Source organism: Peromyscus eremicus, chromosome 4 (assembly GCF_949786415.1).
Source record: "Peromyscus eremicus chromosome 4, PerEre_H2_v1, whole genome shotgun sequence".
Classification (NCBI taxonomy): domain Eukaryota; kingdom Metazoa; phylum Chordata; class Mammalia; order Rodentia; family Cricetidae; genus Peromyscus; species Peromyscus eremicus.
The window spans coordinates 136235749-136258683 of NC_081419.1; the positions used below are offsets into that span (position 1 = coordinate 136235749).

At 47.7% G+C, this 22935-nt stretch overlaps 1 protein-coding gene across 2 annotated transcripts in view; it reads left to right on the forward strand.

Moving 5' to 3' along the window:
* Positions 1–505: 505 nt before the first annotated feature.
* Positions 506–22935, forward strand: part of L3mbtl1 (L3MBTL histone methyl-lysine binding protein 1) — a 29345-nt gene continuing 6915 nt past the window's right edge. Inside the window, exons 1-18 of one of the 2 annotated variants that reach the window (XM_059261845.1) lie at positions 506–641; positions 961–1178; positions 1429–1561; positions 1771–1918; positions 2097–2214; positions 3051–3132; positions 14755–14843; positions 15332–15436; positions 16178–16313; positions 16635–16726; positions 18941–19092; positions 19501–19577; positions 20280–20365; positions 20532–20642; positions 21045–21159; positions 21518–21617; positions 21791–21988; positions 22096–22145. In XM_059261845.1, coding sequence (XP_059117828.1) covers positions 506–641; positions 961–1178; positions 1429–1561; positions 1771–1918; positions 2097–2214; positions 3051–3132; positions 14755–14843; positions 15332–15436; positions 16178–16313; positions 16635–16726; positions 18941–19092; positions 19501–19577; positions 20280–20365; positions 20532–20642; positions 21045–21159; positions 21518–21617; positions 21791–21988; positions 22096–22145 — 2146 coding nt within the window. Of the gene's footprint in view, positions 642–960; positions 1179–1428; positions 1562–1767; positions 1919–2096; positions 2215–3050; positions 3133–14754; positions 14844–15331; positions 15437–16177; positions 16314–16634; positions 16727–18940; positions 19093–19500; positions 19578–20279; positions 20366–20531; positions 20643–21044; positions 21160–21517; positions 21618–21790; positions 21989–22095; positions 22146–22935 lie in introns of both variants that reach the window. The other variant, XM_059261846.1, reaches the window with a different exon arrangement.

The following is a 22935-nucleotide window of genomic DNA, read 5'->3' on the forward strand; positions in this document are numbered from 1 at the left end:
TTGGTGGGAGTAGTGCACAGGGAAACACGAAAGAACAAGATCAGGAAAGATGGTCTTCCACAAAGACCGACCTTATTTGGATAGAGGAGAATGTGGTACCTGAAGACTCTGAGTTCTCAAAGAAAGGGAATGGGAGTGGGGGATCAAGAAAGAGATGATTTGGACTTAGCCTGGGCTTTGTCACTGGCCAAAACAACCTTGGCCTGAATCACACTTCCTATAAGCCATTTCTACACGCAGTGTGTATGTTATCCTCACACATGCCATTATGCCACAAATAATGGGCAGGGGCAGATGCAGGGCCTGGCCAGAGTTCTGTATAACCTGGGTGAAGGCCAGGAGTCAGACCTGACGCTGGTGTCCTAGGACATTCTACTCCTCTCAGAGATGAGACCTTTCTCAGCATGTTGCTGATGTGAAAGTGACCAGTTTCTCCTCCAAAAAGCCCCTTCCCTCCCCATCCTCATCATCCTGGTGGCTGTGTTTGATTTGTAGACTCTTCTGGATGGAGGGGCACACGGAAATGGAGATACTAAGGACACTGAAGGGATCTTCCACAGGGGAGGTCAGTGTGCACCTGGTGGCCAGAGACAGCGCAGGCTCCCGTCCTCACCTGCCTGCAACTGCCTTTATTATTCCTAGTAAGTCAAAGTCAGAGGTCTGGAGGTCACATACTTACTCAAGAGGGTGTGGATAGAGGGCAGATGAGGATACCAATTTTCCATCTTTTTATTATTGTGTTTTGTTTTGTTTTGTTTTGTTTGCGACAGGGTTTCTCTATGTAGCCCTGGCTGTCCTGGAATTCGCTCTGTAGACCAGGCTGACCTCGAACTCAGTGATCTGCCTGCCTCTGCCTCCTAAGTGCAGGGATTAAAGGCATGTGCCACCACGCTCTGCTTTTTACCTGCATGGGTCACCAGGCTCATCTGTGCCCTGTTTTATCTGTGTATCTGTTTCTAGCCAATGCAGCTACCCTTGGTCTGCCCAGCACAGCCCTGGATGTGTCCTATCCCCGGGAGCCAGTCCATGTGGGCACCCTGGAGCGGGTGACTAGCACCAGTGAACCAGTTACTGCCACCATTCTGCCACAGCTAAGCACCGGGTCGGGGACCAATAGCACAGTCAGGCTTCTGGATTGGACAGGGGTTTCCACACCTTCAGCTGGGAGTGGCCTGCGGGTTAGTGCCCAAGAGGATTGGCAGCTGTGGGGCGGGGCATGTGGGCTTGAAGGCGGGGCTTGAGGCAGAAAGGCTGAGGATGGTGGGCGTGGTTTAGACTGGTCCGTAGGTGGGGGCGTGGTTGGGGAGGAGTGGGCGGAGTCTATAGGCCTGAAGTGTAGCTGGCAGAGCAAAATGAAGTGTGGGTGACCCAAGGTGGGTAGAGAGCTAGTGCAGAAGTCACAGTCCTCAGAATTTTCTGCATCCCTAGTTCCGGATAAGTGAGTACGCGCCACTGAATATGATGGGAGTAGAACGACCACCATGCCCGGAACGACAGCAAGAAGGGCTGGTCAGACATGAAGGTGGCCCTACGGGAGGCGATACGGGCACCCAGCACCCCGGTAGGATCCTGCTCCCCAGGGCAATGCGTGGGTGGGTGAGGCTTAGCTCCCTGAGGACTCTTGGATGGGCATGTAACCAGAGGCAGTCCTAAGCGGAGAAGGCTTGAAGGATGCTGTCCAGTAGGAGATGCGCTGCAGGGATGTGGGCGGGGCCTGGATGTGGTTGTCCAGGGATGGGAAGACTAAGGCCCAGTGGGCTCCCACAGAAGATGTCCACCGGAACCCTCAAGAAGTCACCTCTCAGGAACCCCCAAAGGACGCGAGCTCCTGCGAGTGCCAGACTTGTGGACCTCAACAAGGCACTGCCCCAGACCTGGGTTCTTCAGGCGACCGCTTCCCTCCGCCTTTTCAGAAGCGGTAAGTAAGAACGACGGGTTACAGCCTTTCTCGCCCGGTTTTTAGCCCTTAAGGTCCCTTTCCGGCTCCGTGCTTAGGAAAATGTGGATACACTATATACTACAAACTGTATAGGGGTTTTGGGGATTTTTTTTAATTGTTGTTTTGTTTTTCTCAAATGAGACCGTTCCTTTTGTAGGTCAGTCATAGTAGAGAACTCAGGCTGTACCATCGCTTCTGAGCTCCTAAAACCCATGAAGAAGAGGAAACATAGGGAGTACCAGAGTCCGTCAGAGGAGTCGGAGCCAGAGGCCATGGTAAAAGGAGGGGCTCAGGGGGAGAAATGTGAAGCTGGAGCCTCAGTTTTGTAGTCTTGTCAATCAAAGATGGGGGTTGGCGCTTCTGTTGTGACCTACTCCCATATTTTCTGGTTCCATTTTGAATCAGGTATAGACCTAATTAAAGGAAGGAAGGAAGAAGGAAGGGAGGGAGGGAGGGAGGGAGGGAGGGAAGGAAGGAAGGAAGGAAGGAAGGAAGGAAAGAAAGAAGGAAAGAATCATTTAGTATATAGCCTAGTAGCCAGGCTGGATTTGAACTTACTCAGTAGATGGGACTGGCCTTAACCCCTATCTTTCTGCCTCTACCTCCTGACCACACCTCCTACAAATCACTCTCCTAATTTTCTGTGGCTCCCATCCTGGCCTGGTGTCAGGGTTACAGCACACGCAAGGGAACTGGCACCCGAAGTAGATGTGTGGAGGTGGAAAAAGAAATCTCTGGAGTTTAGTACTGAAATGAGAGGTCAGGAAACACAGGGCTGAAGCTGTAGATGCAGGAAGGTTCTCTTAGGCAGGTAAAGTCAGCACAGAGCAGATGTTCATATACTCAGTTTCCCCATCTGGGAATGAAAGTTGTAGTCAGGCTGTGTGACAAGGGTATGTGTACTCACACGAGTCTGTACCCTCCCCCAATGGTACAGACCCAAGCAATGACTGACTGCAAGAGCAGAGATCTTGCAGTACCCTAGAGGAAACGCTTCCAATTTCGGGCATAACATTGGACCAGATAGCCAGGCAGGGGCCAGGGACCAGAGGCTGAACTTATGTCCCAACCCATGAGGGCAGGAAGCTAGAGTCAGGCTTTCTTTCTGCAGAAGCAAGGAGAAGGAAAAGATCCAGAGAGACAGCCTACTGCCAACACCCCAGAGAGTGAAGAGTGGAGCAGGAGCCAGCTGGGTAAGGTGTGGGACTGAAGTGTAGGTCATGGTTGTGGTTGTATACAGTACATGTGAGCACAGGTTAGTGGATGTGAAAGAAACTGAGTGAGACCACTTGTGGTTTGTGCATGACTATATGTTTATTCTTGGGGTTGTTTATCTTGCATTATTCAGCTGTGAGGAGGCCCTACTGGGAAGTCTGGGCTTGGTTTCTGAAGACTTGAGGAGCGTGTAGTATTACTTCCCCTTGGTGGTATTGGTAAGCCCACACTGTTCGTTAGCCTGGCCTTCCTTTTTGGGCCCCTTTCCTGATCTTCTGGTTCTAAGAAAGAGGTCCTTCATAGCTAGCTTTAGCCCTCAGGCCTGCTGTTAGTATTTCTATAGTCCCAGGTGACAGCTGTCAGCTGGATCTAAGCAGAGCTTATCATACTGGTAATCATCTATGTATCAATTTTATGTCTTCCTCCCCAAACACTTAAATTTATCAACACAGGGCCTGAATTTATTTATCTGTTTATTTATAGTTTTATTACATTTATCTATTGGGGGGAGGCACATGTGCCTTGGAGCCTGTTGGAGGTCAGATGACAATTTTCCGGAGTCAGTTCTCTCCTTCCACCACATGGGTCCTGGGGATCAATGATTGGTCATCAGGCTTGGCAGCGAGTGCCTTTACACACTGAGCCATCTTGCCAGCCCGAGACTAAGGTTATTAATCACTGTGTCTTGGACATTTAGCCTAGAGCCTGGTATAGAGTGGGTTCTCAAAGAATGCCTGTTCGGTGGGTGAATTGTGCCCACCAGTGGTCATCTCCACAAGCCACCTTTCCCCCCCCAAATAACCAACAGTTTGCCTTCTGCATATAGATTTGCCTGTTTGGGCCATTTCATTCACATGGCATCATGCGTGTTGTCCTGTGTGGCTGACTTCATTTGCTTTAGCATGGTGGTATCAAGGTCTAGCCATATTTTAGTATCCGTGGGGACTTGATTCCCTTTTGTTGAATGACATCCATACTGTGGTTATCCATCAATTGATGGGCAGATTGCTTCTATTTTGGACTGTTATGTACTCTTATCTGAATTATTGTACACAGTTTTGTGTAGATTTATGATTCATTTCTATTGGGCATATACCTAGGAGTGAATTTTTCTTTCACATAATAACTCTGTGTTTATCATTTGGATACATTACTAGGCTGTTTTCCAAAGTGGCTATACATCCCTGACAGAATGTGCAGGATTCTAGCTTATCCCTGTCCTCAACACTTAGTGACATCTCTTTGTTTTTCCTATCTTAGCCATCCTGTGGGGGTGGCATGCTATCTCCCTGTTGTTTGGATTTGTGTTTTCCTAATGACTAGTAAGTGATATGTTGGACATCCTTTTTATGAATTTATTGGCCATCTATATATTTTCTTTGGAGAAACTCAGACCCTTGCTTATTTTTAAATTGAATGTAAGCAGCTGACTCTATGTTAAAATGCTATAGTGACATACGGAATTGGGAGGGGCCTGAGAATATGAGTGTAGTTCAGTATAGACACCAGTCAGGAATCAACTTCAGGGACTCTCCTGCTTCTCACTTGCCTTCTCTTCCTCTCTTCCTCTTCCTCCCCAACCCCTTTCTTTCAGAATTCCTTTTGGCTTTTTAGGATGATGTTCTGTTTTGTTTTGAAACAGGGTCTCACTGTGTAGCTCTGGCTGGCCTGGAACTTGCTACATAGACCACACTGGCCTCAAATTCAGAGATCCATCTGCCTCTGTTTCCCTGGTACTGGGATTAAAGATGTGTGCCACCACTCCTGGGCCTTTTGTTTTTTGATTCAGAGTCTCATTATACAACCTAGGTTGGCCTCAAAGGAATGATTCTCCTGCCTCAGCCAAGCGCTAAGATTATAAGGCATGTACCATCCCATCTGGTTTAGTGAGGTATTTTTGTTTTTTGAGACAAGGTCTTAACCTTTGGCTCCAGCTAGACTCCAATTTACAGTCTTCTTGCCTCTGCTTTGCAGATCCTAAGTTACAGGCACGAGCCACCTCACCCAGCTTAGAAATGCATTCTGATTCTTGTTTGTTTGTTTGTTTGTTTGTTACATCTTCTCATTCGATAAGTCCAGGCTGGCCTGGAACTCATGATGCATCTCAAGCTGACCTTGCCTCTGCCTCTATAGAGCTGATATTACAGGCATATGCCACCATGCTCAACTATAGAAACACTTTTTTGACTGAAGTTCCTAATTCAAATATCCATGCAAAATTCTACAAACCCTTAACTTGGAGGGAGAAGATGGTCCCTGCCTTTTGTTAGCTTTTCAGAATATTTCCTCAATAGCAGCATGTTCATGCGGGCACTGTCCTCATGACCTAGTCATCTCTCCCTACTCCACCTGTCTTTTAGACAGGATCTCACTATGTAGCCTTAGATGGCTCATGAATGTTGGCATCCTGTTTGCTACATTTTCTCCCTCTTTCTCTAGATATTGTCCACTGTGTATGGAGCTGAGCATTCAGAGTGAGCTAGACACTAGGACTCACCTAAGGAGCTCACAGTTGCAGAGATGGATATGTAGACAAGTATCTGTCATATAACAGTATGATGTATTATATATATCACATAACAGTATGTTATATATCATATAACAAGTATCATGTGTGAAATACGTAAACACAAAGCTGTTTCACAGGACAACTGCCACATGCAGTCAGCCATTTCATGACTTGGTACATCCATCTTTTCTCTAGTCATATAATGAACACTTGTTGAACATCTACTCCTTGTAAAGCCTTAGCTAGATGATGTAGCTGGGTCTGGGTCTTAGAGGGTGAGGAAAAAATAGGAGGATGGAAGAAAATTGTGGAGCAGGATACCTGAGCTAGAGGGCTGAGCCTGTGCAAAGCCACAGGTACAGAGGTGGAGAGGCTCATGGTGAAGCGTGAGCAGGAAGGAGTGGCTAGCTCACAGAGGGCTTTGCTGGTTTTGTGTGTGGTTGGAAATGAGAAGATACTGTAGGACTTAAGAAAAAAACTCTTTACTTCAGAGATGTTTTAGAAGTATAATAAGTTTGGAACAGAAAGATCAAGAAGGGGGATCTTGGACTGGTTCAGAGTAAGGACTAAATGAGGAGAGGTGGAGAGAGACTCAGCAGACACAGGAGTTGGAATCAGCAGGACTAGAGGATTCTGGGGAATAGAGAAGCACACAGGTCAGTGCCAGGTCCCTGGCTAGATGACTGGATGGAGGTGCCACTATCTGGGATACACAGTACCAAAAGGGCCACAAGCTTTGGTGTCGTAGTTTCCAGGTTGGTTTTGATCAGGCTAAGCTTGCCCAGGGCATCTGAGGAAGCAGGAACAAGCAAAGGAGCATTTCTGGAAGCCAGAGAGGATCCGTTTACAGCTGGCCTCTGTGATGCCTTCACACAAATCATGTAAAGATGCCTCTTATTTGCAGACCAGTCAGAAGAGGGCTCCTTCTTCACTGTAGACAGTTGTAGTTGGACTTTCTTGTCGGATTTTCTTTTGGGACCGCCAGCCCCCAACTAATGACACAAAGACTTATTAATTATGAAAGTTTGGCCTTAGCTTAGGCTTGTTTCCAGCTAGCTCTCATAACTTAAATTAACCAGTTTCTATTAATCTACATTTTGCCACATGGCTTTCTACCTTTCCTCTATTCTGTATGTCCGACTCCCTCTGTGTCTCACTGGCATCTCTCATGTGCCTAGATTCATCCCTTCAGTTTCTCTCTCTGCCCAGAAGTCCAGCCTAACCTCTTCTGCTTAGTTATTGGCCATTAAGCTTTTTATTAAACCAATCACAACAACACATCTTCACACACTGTACAAATATCCCACAACATTCCCCCCCTTTTGTCTAAATAAAAAGGAGAGGTTTTAACTCTGACATAGTAAAACTATATACAATAAGAACAATTAGCCGGGCAGTGGTGGCGCACGCCTTTAATCCCAGCACTCGGGAGGCAGAGGCAGGTGGATCTCTGTGAGTTCGAGGCCAGCCTGGGCTACCAAGTGAGTTCCTGGAAAGGCGCAAAGCTACACAGAGAAACCCTGTCTCGAAAAACCAAAAAAAAAAAAAAAAAAAAAAAAAAAGAACAATTATCAGGTAAGAATTACATTTACAATACTCAGTCCATTTGTATTTGGCAATTTGGAGAAATTGCTCTATTATCTATCTCTCTTGATAAGTCCAAAGTTTTATATATAACTGCTTTCTATTATAACTTGTATTACCAATCTAAAAGTATCTTTTTAGACCTAAAAACATTTTCTTAGATGGATGACTTAAGCTTTTATGTCTCTCAACCTTATAAACTTTATATCTCTTTTGTAAGTTTCTTTTTTGAACTTGGTAACAAAGAAAACAGTATAACTATCTAGTCTTCAACCCCATCAAACACCTGAGAAGGATATACTATTACCTGAGTAAACAGGAAGTACAGAGAAAACAACTTCCAAAACTATAGAAATGACAGAAACAGCTGGCTGCCTGGACAGTCACCCAAGGTTCCTCTGCAACGTTGGGGCATCTATCTTGGGCCTACAGGCCTAGAATATCTGACAGACTTTTTTGTTAAGCAGGAAATTTTTGAAGAACTGTCCTACCCTGTCTTGGCAAAGTTTGGCAGTAACTTTCTTTTGTGTCCTGCTTGTCCAGTGTGAACAGCATACTGTCAGCAATTGAGGCAAGGGCAGTTTCTTGCCCAATGGCTGGCTTTGCCACATTGAAAGCAAACTCCACATGGAGGTTCTTCAATGCCCATCATTTTCTCTGAAGTAAATTGATGCTGCCAGGAACAGATATACCTCACTGTCATGAAAAGCCTTATGTTATTAAAACATCTTAAATGCTATATTTGGTAGGTCTCTGAAGTGTTGAAGAGCATCGCGGTATCTAAAAATGTCTCTGTTTGACCTTGAAAACATACCTAACATGACTACAAGTTTGATTGTTATAGATAACTACTAACCTGCATTTTTAAATTATCCTAAATAGTTTATAATAATAGCTTTTAAGAACTAGAACTTTACATTACATTTTTAAATGAGCTGCATAGGTACATTACCTTACAGTATGTTATAACAAAAATAACCTTAAATTTTTATCAATAAACAAAAATACCTTTAAAAAGAGTAGAAACATATATACAGCATGTTATAACAAAATAATCTTAAATTTGTATAAATATACAAAAATCCATACCAATGTAAAATATTTGAGATTGATAGTTACTTTTTAGTTTAAAAGTAGATTTAATAATCTATCCTTTTATCCTGTCATTTATGTATTACCACTTCTTCTTTTGAGAAACAGATCCTTGAATCTAACCTCCCTTGCTTTTTTCCTCCCTTACCACAACCAGTAACAATTTACAACCAATACCTGTAGCACGAATCTTAAAGGTATTTATTAATAAAATCAGCCAGACAGTGGTGGCGCAAGCCTTTAATCCCAGCACTTGGGAGGCAGAGCTAGGCAGATCTCTGTGGATTCGAGGCCAGCCTGGTCTACAGAGTGAGATCCAGGAAATGCGCAAAGCTACACAGAGAAACCCTGTCTCAAAAAACCAAAAATAAATAAATAAATAAATGATAAATAAAATAAAATAAAATCAAACCTGAGGCCAGTTACTGGGGTGAACGCTGGAAGATCAGAGAAGCAGAACAAGCCAGAGCTAACCTCACCTGGCCACTTCTCAGCTGATCTTGTTTCCTCAGACTGGAATCCTCTGTGTCCTCATATCTGAATGGCTCTCAGCTGAACTGCTGCTAGAAGCCTGAAAGCTTAACCAGCCAAAATGCTGCTAGTTTCTGCTCTTCATGCCTTATATATCTTTTTGCTTTCTGCCATTACTCCCTGGGATTAAAGGCTCACTTCTTGGGATTAAAGGCATGTGTCACCATGCCTGGCTGTTTCCAGTGTGGCCTTGAACTCACAGAGATCCGGAGGGATTTCTGCCTCTGGAATGCTAGGATTAAAGACATGTGCTACTGCTCCCTATCCTCTATGTTTGATATTGTGGCTGTTCTCTTCTCTAACCCCAGATAAATTTATTAGCATGCACAATATTTTGAGGAACACAATACCACCACAAATACCTCTAAACAATGACAAATATCCCAAACCACCCACCCCACCTCTCAGGAATGTAGGCATCATGTTCTTAAAATTACTTCCTGTTATCTGGGGGTGATAGCATCTTTAGGGGACTCTGAGAAAATTGGGATAATGGTCAAGTCCTGAGAGAGCTAGCTGTATCATTTGTTGTCCAGTCTCTGTGTATTGGGAAAGTGCAGGGCTTAACTGAAGTCCTGAAGTCCTGGCTAGAGTAGTCTGTGAGGCTGGACCATCTCAGCCAGCTGCTTTGAAGTTGTTCTGGATACAGATTGTTGAGGAAGCTGCAACAGAGGCATTCTGAGAGGCTGGATCACCTAGGCTACTTGTCTCCATTGATGTTTGGTCCTTTTTTTTTTTCCTGAAAACACAGAAACTTTTAAAGGTAACATACATATCTGCATTCACACAAGTATGGAATGTGCAGTATGCACAAATCAGCTAAAGATGATTCTCTGTTCCATGTTTGAGCAGGTAAAAGACGTCTGTCAACTTTATAAGTCCATTCGGACTGTATAATCAAACTAATATAAATCTCATTCCATGCTAGATGAAAATATGGCATGTAATAATAAGTCATGAGAACTCTGTAGCTAACAAGATTTATCATGTCTCATCCAGTCTCAGAGCTGTGCCCATGTCCAGGGATGAACTTTATATGTCACCTGTCTTATTGTTTTTCTTGGTTTCTTCCTTCATGTCTGCAGCCAAGATTTTCAGGAGGTTTCCCAATTAAATCTCATCTTTATTAATTTTGAAGGAATCCATAGCTTTTTGTTTCCTGTGGAAACAAAGGCACACCTCTCCCCTAACACAGCACATTTTTTGACTTCCATTCTAAAGTTAAGACATTCTTAAAATATATAGACTGGTTTAATTCAGTAGTTTTTCCCACAATCCAATATCTCTCAGCAGCTGCCATTTTTTGTTCATTAGCATTTAAAAAATTTAAAGTTGCTAAAGTGCTATACAGGATCCAGACATCCTGTGTTATATTTCCCATCCTTTAGTGGCTTATTTATTTTATATTACTTTACTCTCTCTTTAAAGACTTTAATTTTTAAACTATTTTTTCTATGACTTTACCCATTTTCTTTTCTTTCTTCAGCATCTAAGCACATTTTCTTTTTTCTTTTTTTTTCCAATAGGGTTTCTCTGTGTAGTTTTGGTGCCTGTCCTGGATCTCGTTCTGTAGACCAGGCTGGCCTCACTCACAAAGATCTGCCTGGCTCTGCCTCCCGAGTGCTGGGATTAAAGGCATGCGCCACCACTGCCAAGCTATCTAAGCACATTTTCAAGCATACTCTACCTATTCAGAGGTTTTCTCAGCATGGACCTGACTTTTTGCAGTCTGTACCTGGAGTTTTCTCTCTGGGTCCCGCCAAGCCCCGGCAGTTCCTTAGCCCACTTATAAAATAAACACACAGACGCTTATATTATTTAAACTGCTTGGCCATTAGCTCAGGCCTACCATTGAATAGCTCTTACTCTTATATTCAGCCCATTTCTATTAATCTATACTTTGCCACATGGCTCGTGGCTTACTGGTACCTTACATCTTTCTTGTCCTGGCGGTGGCTGCAGGCAGTCTCCTCCTTCCCTTCCTGTTCCCTTAATTCTCCTCTCTGTTAGTCCCACCTATACTTCCTGTCTGGCTACTGGCCAATCAGTGTTTATTTATTAACATATTTGCCATACAGAACATCCTACAGCAGCGGTCTTCTCTGCAAAGTCTACAGCCTTCTCTGACTGTGGAAGACAAACTTTAAATGGCCAGGCACTCCACTGTGTGGCTGGCTAAGCACATGGTGCTAGCGGCTGACTCTGTCCTCTTCAGGTCCTCAGGCAGTGGTGGGAGCCACACCTGACTGTCCCAGCCACACCTCGCCTAACCATCTCAGTTCTGGAAGGTTGTGTCTGTGCTGCAGTTTGTACCTCGTGCTGAGTAGTGTGCAGGCTTTCAAGTGCTCAGCTACACAGCAGGGCCTCTCAAAAGAGCCACATCTCTGTACACTGCTAGCATTGGGCCTGCTTAGGAGATGCAGTTACTAAGAAGTCATGTCTGATTCCATGTTCGGAACTTTTTTTTTTTTTTTCAGCTTTCTTGGGCCCTATGTGGATATACATGACCCCATGTTGGGTGCCAAAGTAGTTGTACTTTCTTGTCAGACTTTCTTTGGGGACTGCCAGCCCCCAAATAATGACACAGAGACTTATTATTAATTATGAATGCTTGTCCTTAGCTTAGGCTTGTTTCCAACCAGCTCTTATAACTTAAATTAACCAGTTTCTATTAATCATCTGCATTTTGCCACGTGGTATTTTTTTGTTTGTTTGTTTGTTTTTTTGTTTTTCGAGACAGGGTTTCTCTGTGTAGCTTTGCGCCTTTCCTGGGACTCACTTGGTAGCCCAGGCTGGCCTCGAACTCACAGAGATCCGCCTGGCTCTGCCTCCCGAGTGCTGGGATTAAAGGCGTGCGCCACCACCGCCCGGCTCGCCACGTGGTATTTTACCTCTCCTCCATTCTGTATGTCCAACTCCATGTCTCAATGACATCTCTCATGTGCCTCGATTCATCCCCTCAGTTTCTCTCTCTGCCTGAAAGTCCCACCTAACTTCTCCTGTCTAGCTATTGGCTGTTCAGCTTTTTACTAAACTGGTCACAACGACTCATCTTCACACAGTGTACAAATACCCAGCAACAGACAGCCACATGACTTGGCGAGGAACCCAGCCTGGACATCAGCCCCTGCAGCTCCTTGCCTGGGTGTCAGTGTGGAGTATATAGATTGTGCAACCACACAGGGGAGCTTTAGGACTTACTTGAGCTTGGAGATGAGGCTAAAAGTTTTCCAGGGGAAAGGATGCAGGACACTGGAGGGAGCAAGGGGCTTGTCCATGGGAGGAATCCAGATATTACAGAGAAGTATGGCAACCAGACCTCTTTTCAGTGGAAGATACACAATACAAGATCTCCTTTTCTCATCTGTATAAGAGGTACCTACCAGTCCTTCCTGTCACCTCAAGGCATTGAGAGCTCTAAAAGAGATGATGTATATGAAATACTTGAGGCATCTCTGAACTCCCAATTTCTGGCAGCAGACATGGCATACAGATGGCTCCACTAAATGGTAAAAGGAATAGTTAAGGTAAAACAAGGTGGTGTGTGATAGGAGACAGAAGGCTGAAGACCTGTTACATGTTATGTCCAGTGAGAGCATCACGATAGCATTGGTGGAGGCTATAGAGATGGCTCAATGGTTAAGATCACTGGCTGCTTCTCAGAGGACCTGGGTTCAATTCCCAGCATCCACATGGTGGCTCACAACCATTTGTAACTCCGGTTCCAGAGGGATCTGATGCCCTCTTCTGGCCTCCATGGGCACTGCATATACATAGTGCATAGACAGACATGCAGGTAAGACACCATATACATTTTTTAAAAATTAAAAGTTAAGTACTGGCGCAGGGAAGGAAGTGATGGGAAGGAGGACTGGTGGTGTAAGAGCAAACGGATCACCAAAGTGCCTGTGAGAAACATCTGCTACGGCGTCGGGAGTGTGTCTTACAGCTTGGCTGTGTTAGAGGAGGGGTAAAGGGGAGTGAACTCAGGACCGAAGGGCCTAGGAGCAATAAAGGTGCCTGAGATGAGAATGCTGGGAAGTTCTCAGCCGCTGACTGAGCTTGTGCCACAGCTTGGGGAAGGGAAGGCAAATGGGGTGTTATCCAGGGAGAAAGACCTGGATATTGCTTGGCCAGTGCAGTGGTCATCTGGATAAAATAAAGAGTCAGATAGGATGGTGTGGCATCCCAGCAGCCAAAAAAAGCACCAACATGAATAGCCTGGCATCCTGAGCTCTGATTTTGTTTCTTTGTGCCCCTGCTCAGTGAGTATTTATGAAGCTGTATAAAGCTGTGTAAAGGGCTAGGGGAGAAGACGGGCAGTGGTGGCGCACGCCTTAATCCCAGCACTCGGGAGGTAGAGTCAGGCGGATCTCTAGAGTCAGGCGGATCTCTAGAGTCAGGCGGATCTCTGTGAGTTCAAGGCCAGCCTGGTCTACAGAGCAAGCTCCAGGACAGGCACCAAAGCAACACAGAGAAACCCTGTCTCGGAAAACCAAACAAAACAAAAAGAGCTAGGGGAGTTCTGGAGGAGTGTAGTAGAAGTCTTACTCGGGGCAAAGGATGCCCTGAAGAGATGTTCACTAGATATTTGGCATTGACATATATCTCTGAGAGAGTTTGATAGCTTGATTGATCAGTAGATGAACTGATCAATATTTGTCTTAGCCCAGTTGGGTCAGGTCATCGGGAGCTCAAGGTTTGGTACAGTGACTGAGGAATTTAGGCAGCTGTAGAACAAACTTGAGTTCCACTGAGGAACAAACCATCTTCCTGAGCAACACACCACCACAAGCTTGAATGACCCAACGCTGAGTGAACCAGAGCAAGGAGGAGCTGGCTCAGTCAGTCTTGAGTAAGAGCAGAAAGAATCAGTAACCTGACTCTAGTCTTGGTATTTCATAAGGTGTTTCTGGACCACGTGTTACAGAATCCTCACAAGCGCTTTATGGTAGATAGCATCACAAAACTGAGTCCATTTACAGAAATTAGAGCTGTTTCCACCCAAAATATAAGCCAATTCTTATACAGTGTTGAGTCTCTGATTGTCTGTGGCCTTCAGTGGAAAGCAGCTCAGCTGAGCTGGTCAGCCTACCTTCTGGGTGACTGGTTGTCATAGCCTTTAAGGTGTCCTGTGCATGGAGGCCAGGAATCTACCAGCAGGAAAACTTCCCATCCCTCCTGCCCCAGGCACTCTTAAGGGTATGAACAGGACCTGAACTGTAGTATTTGTGTGGGCCTGTGTGTGTGTGTGTGTGTGTGTATGTGTGTGTGTGTATTTGCACACGCTCATGTCCATGAATGCATGTACCCATCACACACATATATGCTCACCCTAAGCATGTACATGTCTGCGAAGACTGTAGAATTGGTCCACGTACTGGAGCACACTAGGCTCACACCCACATGTATGTCTATGCCTGTAAGTACTTAAGAAAACAATCTTTAGAAAGGTTCCTTATTTCTGTGTATTCTCGCCTTCACTTTTTCCGACCTGTTCTCCCTGACTCTCCACTTCCTCTTCCCTTTGTGAGCTTAGGTAGCGGTATGATTAAGTCCTCTGGCTTAGGCTTCATCACTAATCCTCACCCTACATGTTTCCAAGGACAGAGTGGCTGAGACTTTGTGACCTTAGTTGCTGTATAATCCAAAGAGCTTCTGCTGACAGTGGCTTGGGGGCGGAGGAGGAACAAATAGAATCTGAGCCCCTCTGTGCCCGGCACTGTCATAGCTGAGTGTGATAAGAGGTACACATGTGGACAAATAAAGGTTTGCTCGGAGGTTAAGATAGAGGTTAAGACAGAGCTCAATCTGGGAAACCGAGGACGATTGTCCATGCCTTGGAGGCAACCCAGGAGCCAGCCTGCCTGTCTTGTCTCTGCAGTGTCGGGAGAGAAGAAGGAAGGCTGGTCCTGGGAGTCCTACTTGGAGGAGCAGAAGGCTGTCACTGCCCCAGTCAGCCTCTTCCTGGACGTGAGTTGGGCAATTTCAGTCTAAGGAGATTTTATCTTCTCAGTTCAGGAACTCATCCCCAAGCACAGGCCTTCTGGTGTTTTCTTCTGGACAATCCTTGACATATTAGCAGAATGAAGATGTCCAGAGTTGAAAAGGGCATCCTGTAAGGGACTTCCTGGGTGTGAAGAAATAAGGAGGTGCCCTTCAGACTCACCCCTCACCTGCTGACTTGTGGATTCTGGTACATTTTCCCCGGTTCAGCATTGACCGCACCGGGAGGTAGATGAGAGAGCCCTTGACTCTAGCCCTGACCCAGCCCTTCAGAATAGTCCTGCAGCTCTCTTGCCCTCTGGGAACCTCTTGCAGGACAGATCCCCAATAAGTCACCCCTATGAGACCAGCAGGCAGATGGGGCCTCTAAAGATGGCAGCTCCTTCACCCCAAGCCCACTAGGCAAGGATAAGGCTGCATGGAAGCCGGGTCCTCTCCACTCTGTGCGTTGACAGTCCCAGGCAGTCACCCGTCACAAGAATGGCTTCAAACTGGGCATGAAGCTGGAAGGCATTGACCCTCAACACCCGTCCATGTACTTCATCCTCACCGTGGCTGAGGTGAGCTGGAAATACCCTCCAATGTCTTAGTGTAGAGTGACGGAGCCAGTGGGGGTGGGGCTGGGGGTGGGAGGGAGGCACTGCTTTGCCTCAGGAAGCCCAGACTACAAGAGGATTCATTGGAATATAGGGAAAGCTAAAAGCAAAATTGGGAAAGCAGATGAGGAGCAGTAGGACCCTGGTGTTACTGAATAGTATAAATTGTCTATGCTGGGGCTGGGGGTAGATATGAACGGTTCAAAAGGTGGGGATGCTGTCTCCAATCAAACAGGGCCTTTGTCCTCTGGGAAGGGAACCTGTGAGGTGAGCACAGCAGTGATGGGCCATGGGCTTGCAGATCAAGGAATATCCCATTTGGCCTGAGGGGATAGGAAAAGTGTAGGCAGGTCTACCTGCCATGTCCTGTGTTTGAGCAGGAAAGTCCAAGCAGATGCAGCAAAATGGGTCCTGGGGCATGAGATAGAGTGTGACCATATCAGGGTGTACTGAGAACGTACAGTGAGAGCAGGTGGCTGGAGGAAAGACCCCAGGGGCACAGGACAACCTATAGTACTTTCCACAGCATATCCGGGGCTCAGGAGGGCAGCAGGCTGCCATAGTCTACCCACCTTACACTCAGCACTCAGGGCACCTGCTAGCGTTGGATCCCTGAGATTGCGGGCTGGACCAGGACAAGGGAAGGAGTGGGAAGAAGGTGGCATCTGATGGCATTGACGTGCCTCCGATTGTTTTCATGGCCAGGTGTGTGGCTACCGGCTGCGCCTGCACTTTGATGGGTATTCTGAGTGCCATGACTTCTGGGTCAATGCCAACTCCCCTGACATTCATCCTGCTGGCTGGTTTGAGAAGACTGGACACAAGCTGCAGCCTCCCAAAGGTAAGACCGCCCTGGGTTGGTCCATGGAAGGCAGTGAGTCCCCGGACCCGTTCCTTACTCCCTTCAGGGTCACCCTGTATCCCACATTTATTTTTTGTTAAAAACAAAACCAAACCTAAACTTTGGTCAGTTTCTCTGCCCCATTCTGATACAGCTCCACTCTGAGGCTTCTAAACTCTTTGAGTGTTCACCAGGTCCTGTCCTCCTTCAGCAGAAGGGCCCCGAGGGTTTAGGGACCTGCCTGTTTCTACTTCATTACTGGGGCCCTCACCTTGGCCCAGCCTCTGCACAGCGCTCTGTTCATTCCCCCGAGGGGCCCAGGTTACAAGGCAGAAGAGTTCAGCTGGAGCCAGTACCTGCGCAGCATGAGAGCTCAGGCAGCCCCCAAGCATCTGTTTGCAAGCCAAGGCCACGTGAGTATCCAAGTAAAAGTGAACATCACCCTCAGGCCAAAGTCACTGCAGCCCGCCCGGGGGATCTGACTCGGCACAATGGAGCGACTGCTCTCAGCTCTATCTGGTCTCTTCTGGCTCCAGAGGCATGTCTGGGGAAAGGCCAAAGCCCAAATGGGGGATGCTGGTTATACATTCCTGTTTCCTCCAAAGTCACTGCAGCCCGCCCAGGGCATCTGCCTCGGCACAAAGGAGCGATTGCGCTCAGCTCTATCTGGTCTCTTCTGGCTCCAGAGGCACGTCTGGGGAAAGGCCAAAGCCCAAATGGGGGATGCTGGTTATACATTCCTGTTTCCTCCTTCCATCTTCCCTCCATCCATTTTCTTTTAAATTACTTTTTTTTTAAAATTTATTTTGTATGTGTGATGCACATGCCACATAGCACTCCTGGAGGAGGTCAGAGGACAACTTGGAGTGGGTTTTCCACTTCCACCGTGTGGATCCAGGGATTCAAACTCAGATAGTACGGCTTGATGGCAGGTGCCTCCACCCCCTGAACCATCTCAGCAGCCCTCATTCATTTTGTTGCTATAACCAAGTATCTAAACCTGACTAATACAGAAAGAAAAGAGCTTATTTTACCCTGCAGCTTTAGAAGCAGGAAGTCCATGATTAGGCAACCCTTTCTGTCGAACCTCTGAGGAGACTTCATGGCAGATGACCCCACACTGGTGAAGGCCTGTATGGAAGAGATCCCAGGAAGTCAGAGGGATTTAAGCACAAGCTTGCTTGCTTTTTTTCTTTTTCCTCTTTGCTTTTTTTTGAGACAGGGTTTCTCTGGATAGCCCTTGGCTGTCCTGGAACTCACTCTGTAGACCAGGCTGGCCTTGAACTCAGAGATCTTCCTGCCTCTAAAGGTGTGCACCACCTCTGCCTAGCTCAAGCTTTATTTCTTTTTATGATTTATTTTATGAGTGTGTGTGTGTGTGTGTGTGTGTGTGTGTGTGTTGTCTGTGCACATGCCAGTGCCTATGTGCTGCAGAGCCCAGAAGAGGGCATCAGAACCTGGAGCCGAAGTTACGAACATTTGCAGGTCATGGGTGCTGGGATCTGAACTCCAGTCCTTACAGTCAAGCAGCAAGCACTCTTAATCATTGAGCCATCTCTCCAGCCTGCTTCCTATTCTTTAAATAAGGATTCAGTCTCTTATTCTAGCACAGGACCCTTCGGGGGACACACAAACCATAGCATTCTCTGCTGCTGCAGAATTCTCCACCATCTGTGCCCCAGAGGCCCTAGCTGACTGGGGCAGCCTGGACACTAACCTGTCACGTCTCACATGTTCTTCTTTTGGTTTACTCTGTGGCTTATTGGTCTAAGGTCAATGCCTATTCTGGCAGCCTTTCCCTTTTAGTCTGCTAACATTACCCCCCAGCTCACCTCCTGTTTTTAATCTGTTCAGAGGCAGGTGGCAGCTTGAAGAGTTAAGTATCCCATAATCCCAAGCAAAGGGTCAGAGAGATACGGAGCTCCCATTGAAAATACTTCCACACTGGGAGCTGGATGTGAAGCTTAGTAGTAGAGTGTCCACCCCCTGATCATATTCAAGGGCCAGGGACTTCGTTATGCTGTTCACAGGGATAGTTACTCTCCCATTCCTGTCTGGCCCCAGAGACTATATTTGGGGTTAACAGGTGATTAATAGGGGCCCACTTCCTAGTGACAGGAAATGCAGATTTTTTTAAAGTCAACTATTTGACTTCTGGCCCTGCCATTAACTGGCATTGTGTTCTGGGTCACGGATATCACTTCCAAGAGGAGAGTAACTATCTTAGGCATGTAGAGATGAGGAGGTGCTGTCTTCTGAAGTGTCTGCCTGCTTGTGGTAACTACCCAGCCAGTACTAGTCCCTCCCACTCCGTGCCTCTTTCAGCGGTGGAACACCACTTTGTTCCCCACCACCCCACTACTGCCCCAGCTGCCTCAGGCAAGGCTGGTCAGGCTTGTCCAGGTAGGGAAGACTTGTCCTCAGTAAATACATAGCACTTGGAAGACAGACGTCCCTGAGGGGCCCAGTCAACCCTCATTCCCAGCCTGTTCTCCCTTATGCCCATTTCCCACTCCCAGGCCATCCATGTATGCCCATACCCCCACTGGCTCCTGCATTTGCCAGTGGCTCTGGGCTAGCTCCAGCCACCCTGGCCTTGCCTGTGACAGCCCTCTTCTTACTCCTAGAGCTCTCCACCCGTGGGCTTCCAGGTGGGCATGAAGCTGGAGGCTGTGGACCGCATGAACCCATCCCTCGTCTGTGTGGCCAGTGTGACTGATGTGGTGGACGGCCGTTTCCTGGTGCACTTTGATGACTGGGATGACACCTATGACTACTGGTACTGGGACCTGCAGGGGAAGAGGCACCAGGAGCAGGAGGCATCCCCTCTAGGACCTCAGACACCGTGTGGCCCCACCCAGTTCTTCAGCTATTAGTCCAGATTTGGGGTGGGCGGTTAGTGAGCTGCCCTGTGGATCTGAGCTGAGTACCAGGTTGCATAACTCAGTTTTTCCTATTTCATCAGGAAATACCCGGTTAAGATATGCACCCGCACGTCCCATAGATCTTCATTAGCTATTATGATGTGATAGAGTTTGCAGTAATGTGGCAGTTTTCTGACCCAATGTTAGTCACTCATCTCCCTCTCACCAAGAAGACTGAGGAAGTCCCTGGTGCCATGCTGTGGGGACAGCAGACTCAGTCCTCCCCACTCCTCCTGGGACAATGACACACTCTTGGTTTTCAGGTGTGATCCCAGCAGCCCCTACATCCACCCGGTAGGCTGGTGCCAGAAGCAAGGAAAGCCCCTGACCCCTCCACAAGGTGAGGCTGCTGCCTGAGCATGCATCTTTCCCAGGCCTGTCTCTCACACCCTCCTGGTCTCTTAGCGTGTTAGACATGTTCCCTGTACCGCATTAGCAGGCCCTCTAGGATCAGAGCAGGGAACAGTTAGGAGCCTTGACACTTTGAGGTTTAGGAAAAGAAAGTTAGATAGCTACCTCAAGCATGCAGGGGTCTCAAGCAAAGGACATATGTCCTTCCTCTTGGGACCACCGCTGGCCCAAGTGTAGCAGAGGTTTGGATAAGACTAAGTAAGAGCAATCGGGTCATATGTGATGGGAGCTAGGATTCCAACAGTCCTGAGCTCTTGAGGTCCTATGTGCTTGGTTCTCACGAGGATGGACCTATCTGCCCCAGGATCTAATGCAAGCATCTAATTGTGGTCGCATGGGGGAAGTTTCTTCTCCAAGAGTCTCTGCCCCTTCTGTGTTCTTTTGTTTTGTTTTGTTTTGTTGCTGTTGTTTTCCGAGACAGGGTCTCTCTGTGTAGCTCTCTCTGGCTGTCTTGGAACTGGCTTTGTAGACCAGGCTGGCCTCAAACTCACAGAGATCCTCCTGCCACTGCCTCCCAAGTGCTAGAATTAAAGGTGGGCACTACCACCCCATATTCTTGATCCCAACTGGAGACAGAGAGTTCCCTCAGCCACCTGGCTGGCTCAGATATTGCTCTCACTCTCTTTTCCAGACTATCCAGACCCTGATAGCTTCTGCTGGGAGAAATATCTAGAAGAAACTGGGACCTCAGCTGTGCCTACTTGGGCCTTCAAAGTGGTAAGTTGACTCTTGCCTTCTCCAGAGCTGAGCTTAGGAAGATGTGATCCTGTCAGTAAGCCAGAGGAGGGCCTTGGCCAAGACATAGTCTCCCTTGCGGCTCTCTTCTTGGAGCCTCAGCTCTTCAGAACTGGGCCTTATCCTGAAAGCATCTGTCTCCCCACAGAGACCCCCTCACAGCTTCTTGGTCAACATGAAGCTGGAGGCTGTAGACCGCAGGAACCCAGCACTGATTCGGGTAGCCAGCGTGGAAGATGTGGAGGACCATCGGATAAAGGTGGCTCTGGGACTCTAGGCCTGGGGGAGTGGACAGGTCAGTGGGACAGGAATTCTGTAGAATGCTTAGAGGTCAAAGGCATGGCATGAAATAGGAAGCTGAAGACCCTAGATCTCATTTTTTCCTTATCTGTGATTCACTGTTGTGGGCTTAGAAGGGTCCCTTTTCCTCTACAAGCCTTAATCTTAGCATCTGTAAAATGGGTCTAATTATCCTTGTCCTACGCAAGGACTTAATGGAGATAACACGTGGCTAAGAGCAGTTACTGTGTAGATGGCCCCTGTATTAGTCTTCTCCAAGACCTTGGCCTAGGCATAGAGGGCACCTCGGAGCCCAGAGGACCTCCTGACTGAGCTGGGCTCCAAGAACAACACTTGACCCCCAAGGGCCTTTCTTTCCCAGCTCCACTTTGATGGCTGGAGTCACAGCTATGACTTCTGGATTGATGCCGACCACCCGGACATCCATCCCGCCGGCTGGTGCTCCAAGACAGGACATCCCCTGGAGCCTCCTCTCCGTGTGTACTCTCAGGACACTGCTCTTTCCTTTTCCACCAATCTCTGACAACCCTCCCAGGGCTCCAGTGCCCACAGTGAGCCTAGATGCTTATCCCCCTGCTCCGCCCCCAGGACTTCCTGCTACACTAAACCAAGGCATGCCCACAGGTCCCAGCAAAGTATACAAAAGCCAAACCTTCCTTCCCCCATCATAGCTGATACCCAATGGCAGGACTGGGCACAACTTGGCTTAGGGCCTGGTCTCCAAGGAACTAGTCCCAAGTCCTGACCTCCCCTCCCCCCCATGGAAACTGTCCCTTCTCTGTCCCATTCCCCTATCTCCAAGACTCCATGCTGACTTCTCTTTCGCCCCTGTAGGACCCAGAGAATCCAGCTCTGTCTCACCTGGGGGCTGCCCCCCTCTCAGCCACAGGAGCCCACCCCACACAAAGCCCTCCAAATACAGCTTTCATCAGCGGTAAGTAAAGTAACAGCTGAGGCCCAGAGTTAAGCAGGTGTGGTTCAGGGAGAGTCTTTTACAGCTGTTGAGTGAGACCCATCAGCATTCCCCAGGACCTAAACAGGGCCTGGGTCAGGGAGGGCTCTGTAGAGACAAGCAGGTCCACCCAACCGAAGCCTTCATCTCCCCAGGAAGTGCCCCACTCCCGGCTGTGACGGCTCCGGCCATGTCACAGGCAAGTTCACAGCTCACCATTGCCTCTCTGGCTGCCCGCTGGCCGAGAGGAACCAGAACCGGCTGAAAGCAGAGCTGTCCGACTCGGAGACTGCAGCCAGGAAGAAGAACCTGCCTAATTTGTCCCCAAGGAAGAAGCCCCGCCATCAAGGCCGGTGCGGAGGCCAGGGAGTCAGGTCCTGGGCTTCACGGGTGTGGGGCCTCATGTCCTCTTGGGCCAGCCACTGATCCTCTGCTGCGGCCCTGGTCCCTCTCTCTCCAGGATTGGACGCCCTCCAAAGTATCACAAGAGTCCACAAGAAGATTTCCAAGGTGAGTGCAGGTCCCCTTGCACAGTCCTCCGTCAAGTGGGCACACTGAATGCCCTGTGATTGATGGGATCAGACACCAGGGCACCAGGGCGAGAGCAGTCAGAAAGGAACCTGCTGCTTGAGAACCTTTGATAGGAGGAGCACAGGATGAGGCCTTGAGTGGCTGTGGCTTCTGGGCTTCTGGTCCTACGAGCTTGCTAGGAGTCTGTGGAAAAGGGGGTCGGGGGATAGATTTCCACAAGGTGGAGCAATGACCCTGCTCTGTTCTTCTGTAATTCTAGACTTCCTCAGGAGACCATGGCTGTCAGTTGTGTGTCCTTGAGCAAGTCACCGTCCTCACTTGAAAACATGGATAAAATCCACCTTTTGAGAGTCAATGGTGAAGTGATAATGGTAGCCAGGCACTTGACGAGCGCTTGACAGCTGCCCTCTCTAGCTCTCCAGCTCCTGCACTGTATCTAACTAAGGAGGAATGGGAGGTTCAGAGGCGAAATCATTTGCTCAGGGTCATTCACCTTGTGAGCGGTTGAGCTGGAATTCAAACTTGGACCTGACTTCTGCCACAAGGCTGTTGTTCGAATTTCTAAAGGTCTTATAATAAAAAACTCAGAGCCAGATATTGGTAAATGCTGAAAGATCAGAGAGACAAAGGAACAAGCCACTGCCACATCTCACCTCGCCAACTCCTCAGTCTGAAAAGGCCTCGGCCGATAGGCCTCTAGCCGCATGAGCTTCCTCTGCAAAAAGGCTTCATCCGAAACAGCTTCTAACTGAAAGAGACACTTCTGCTG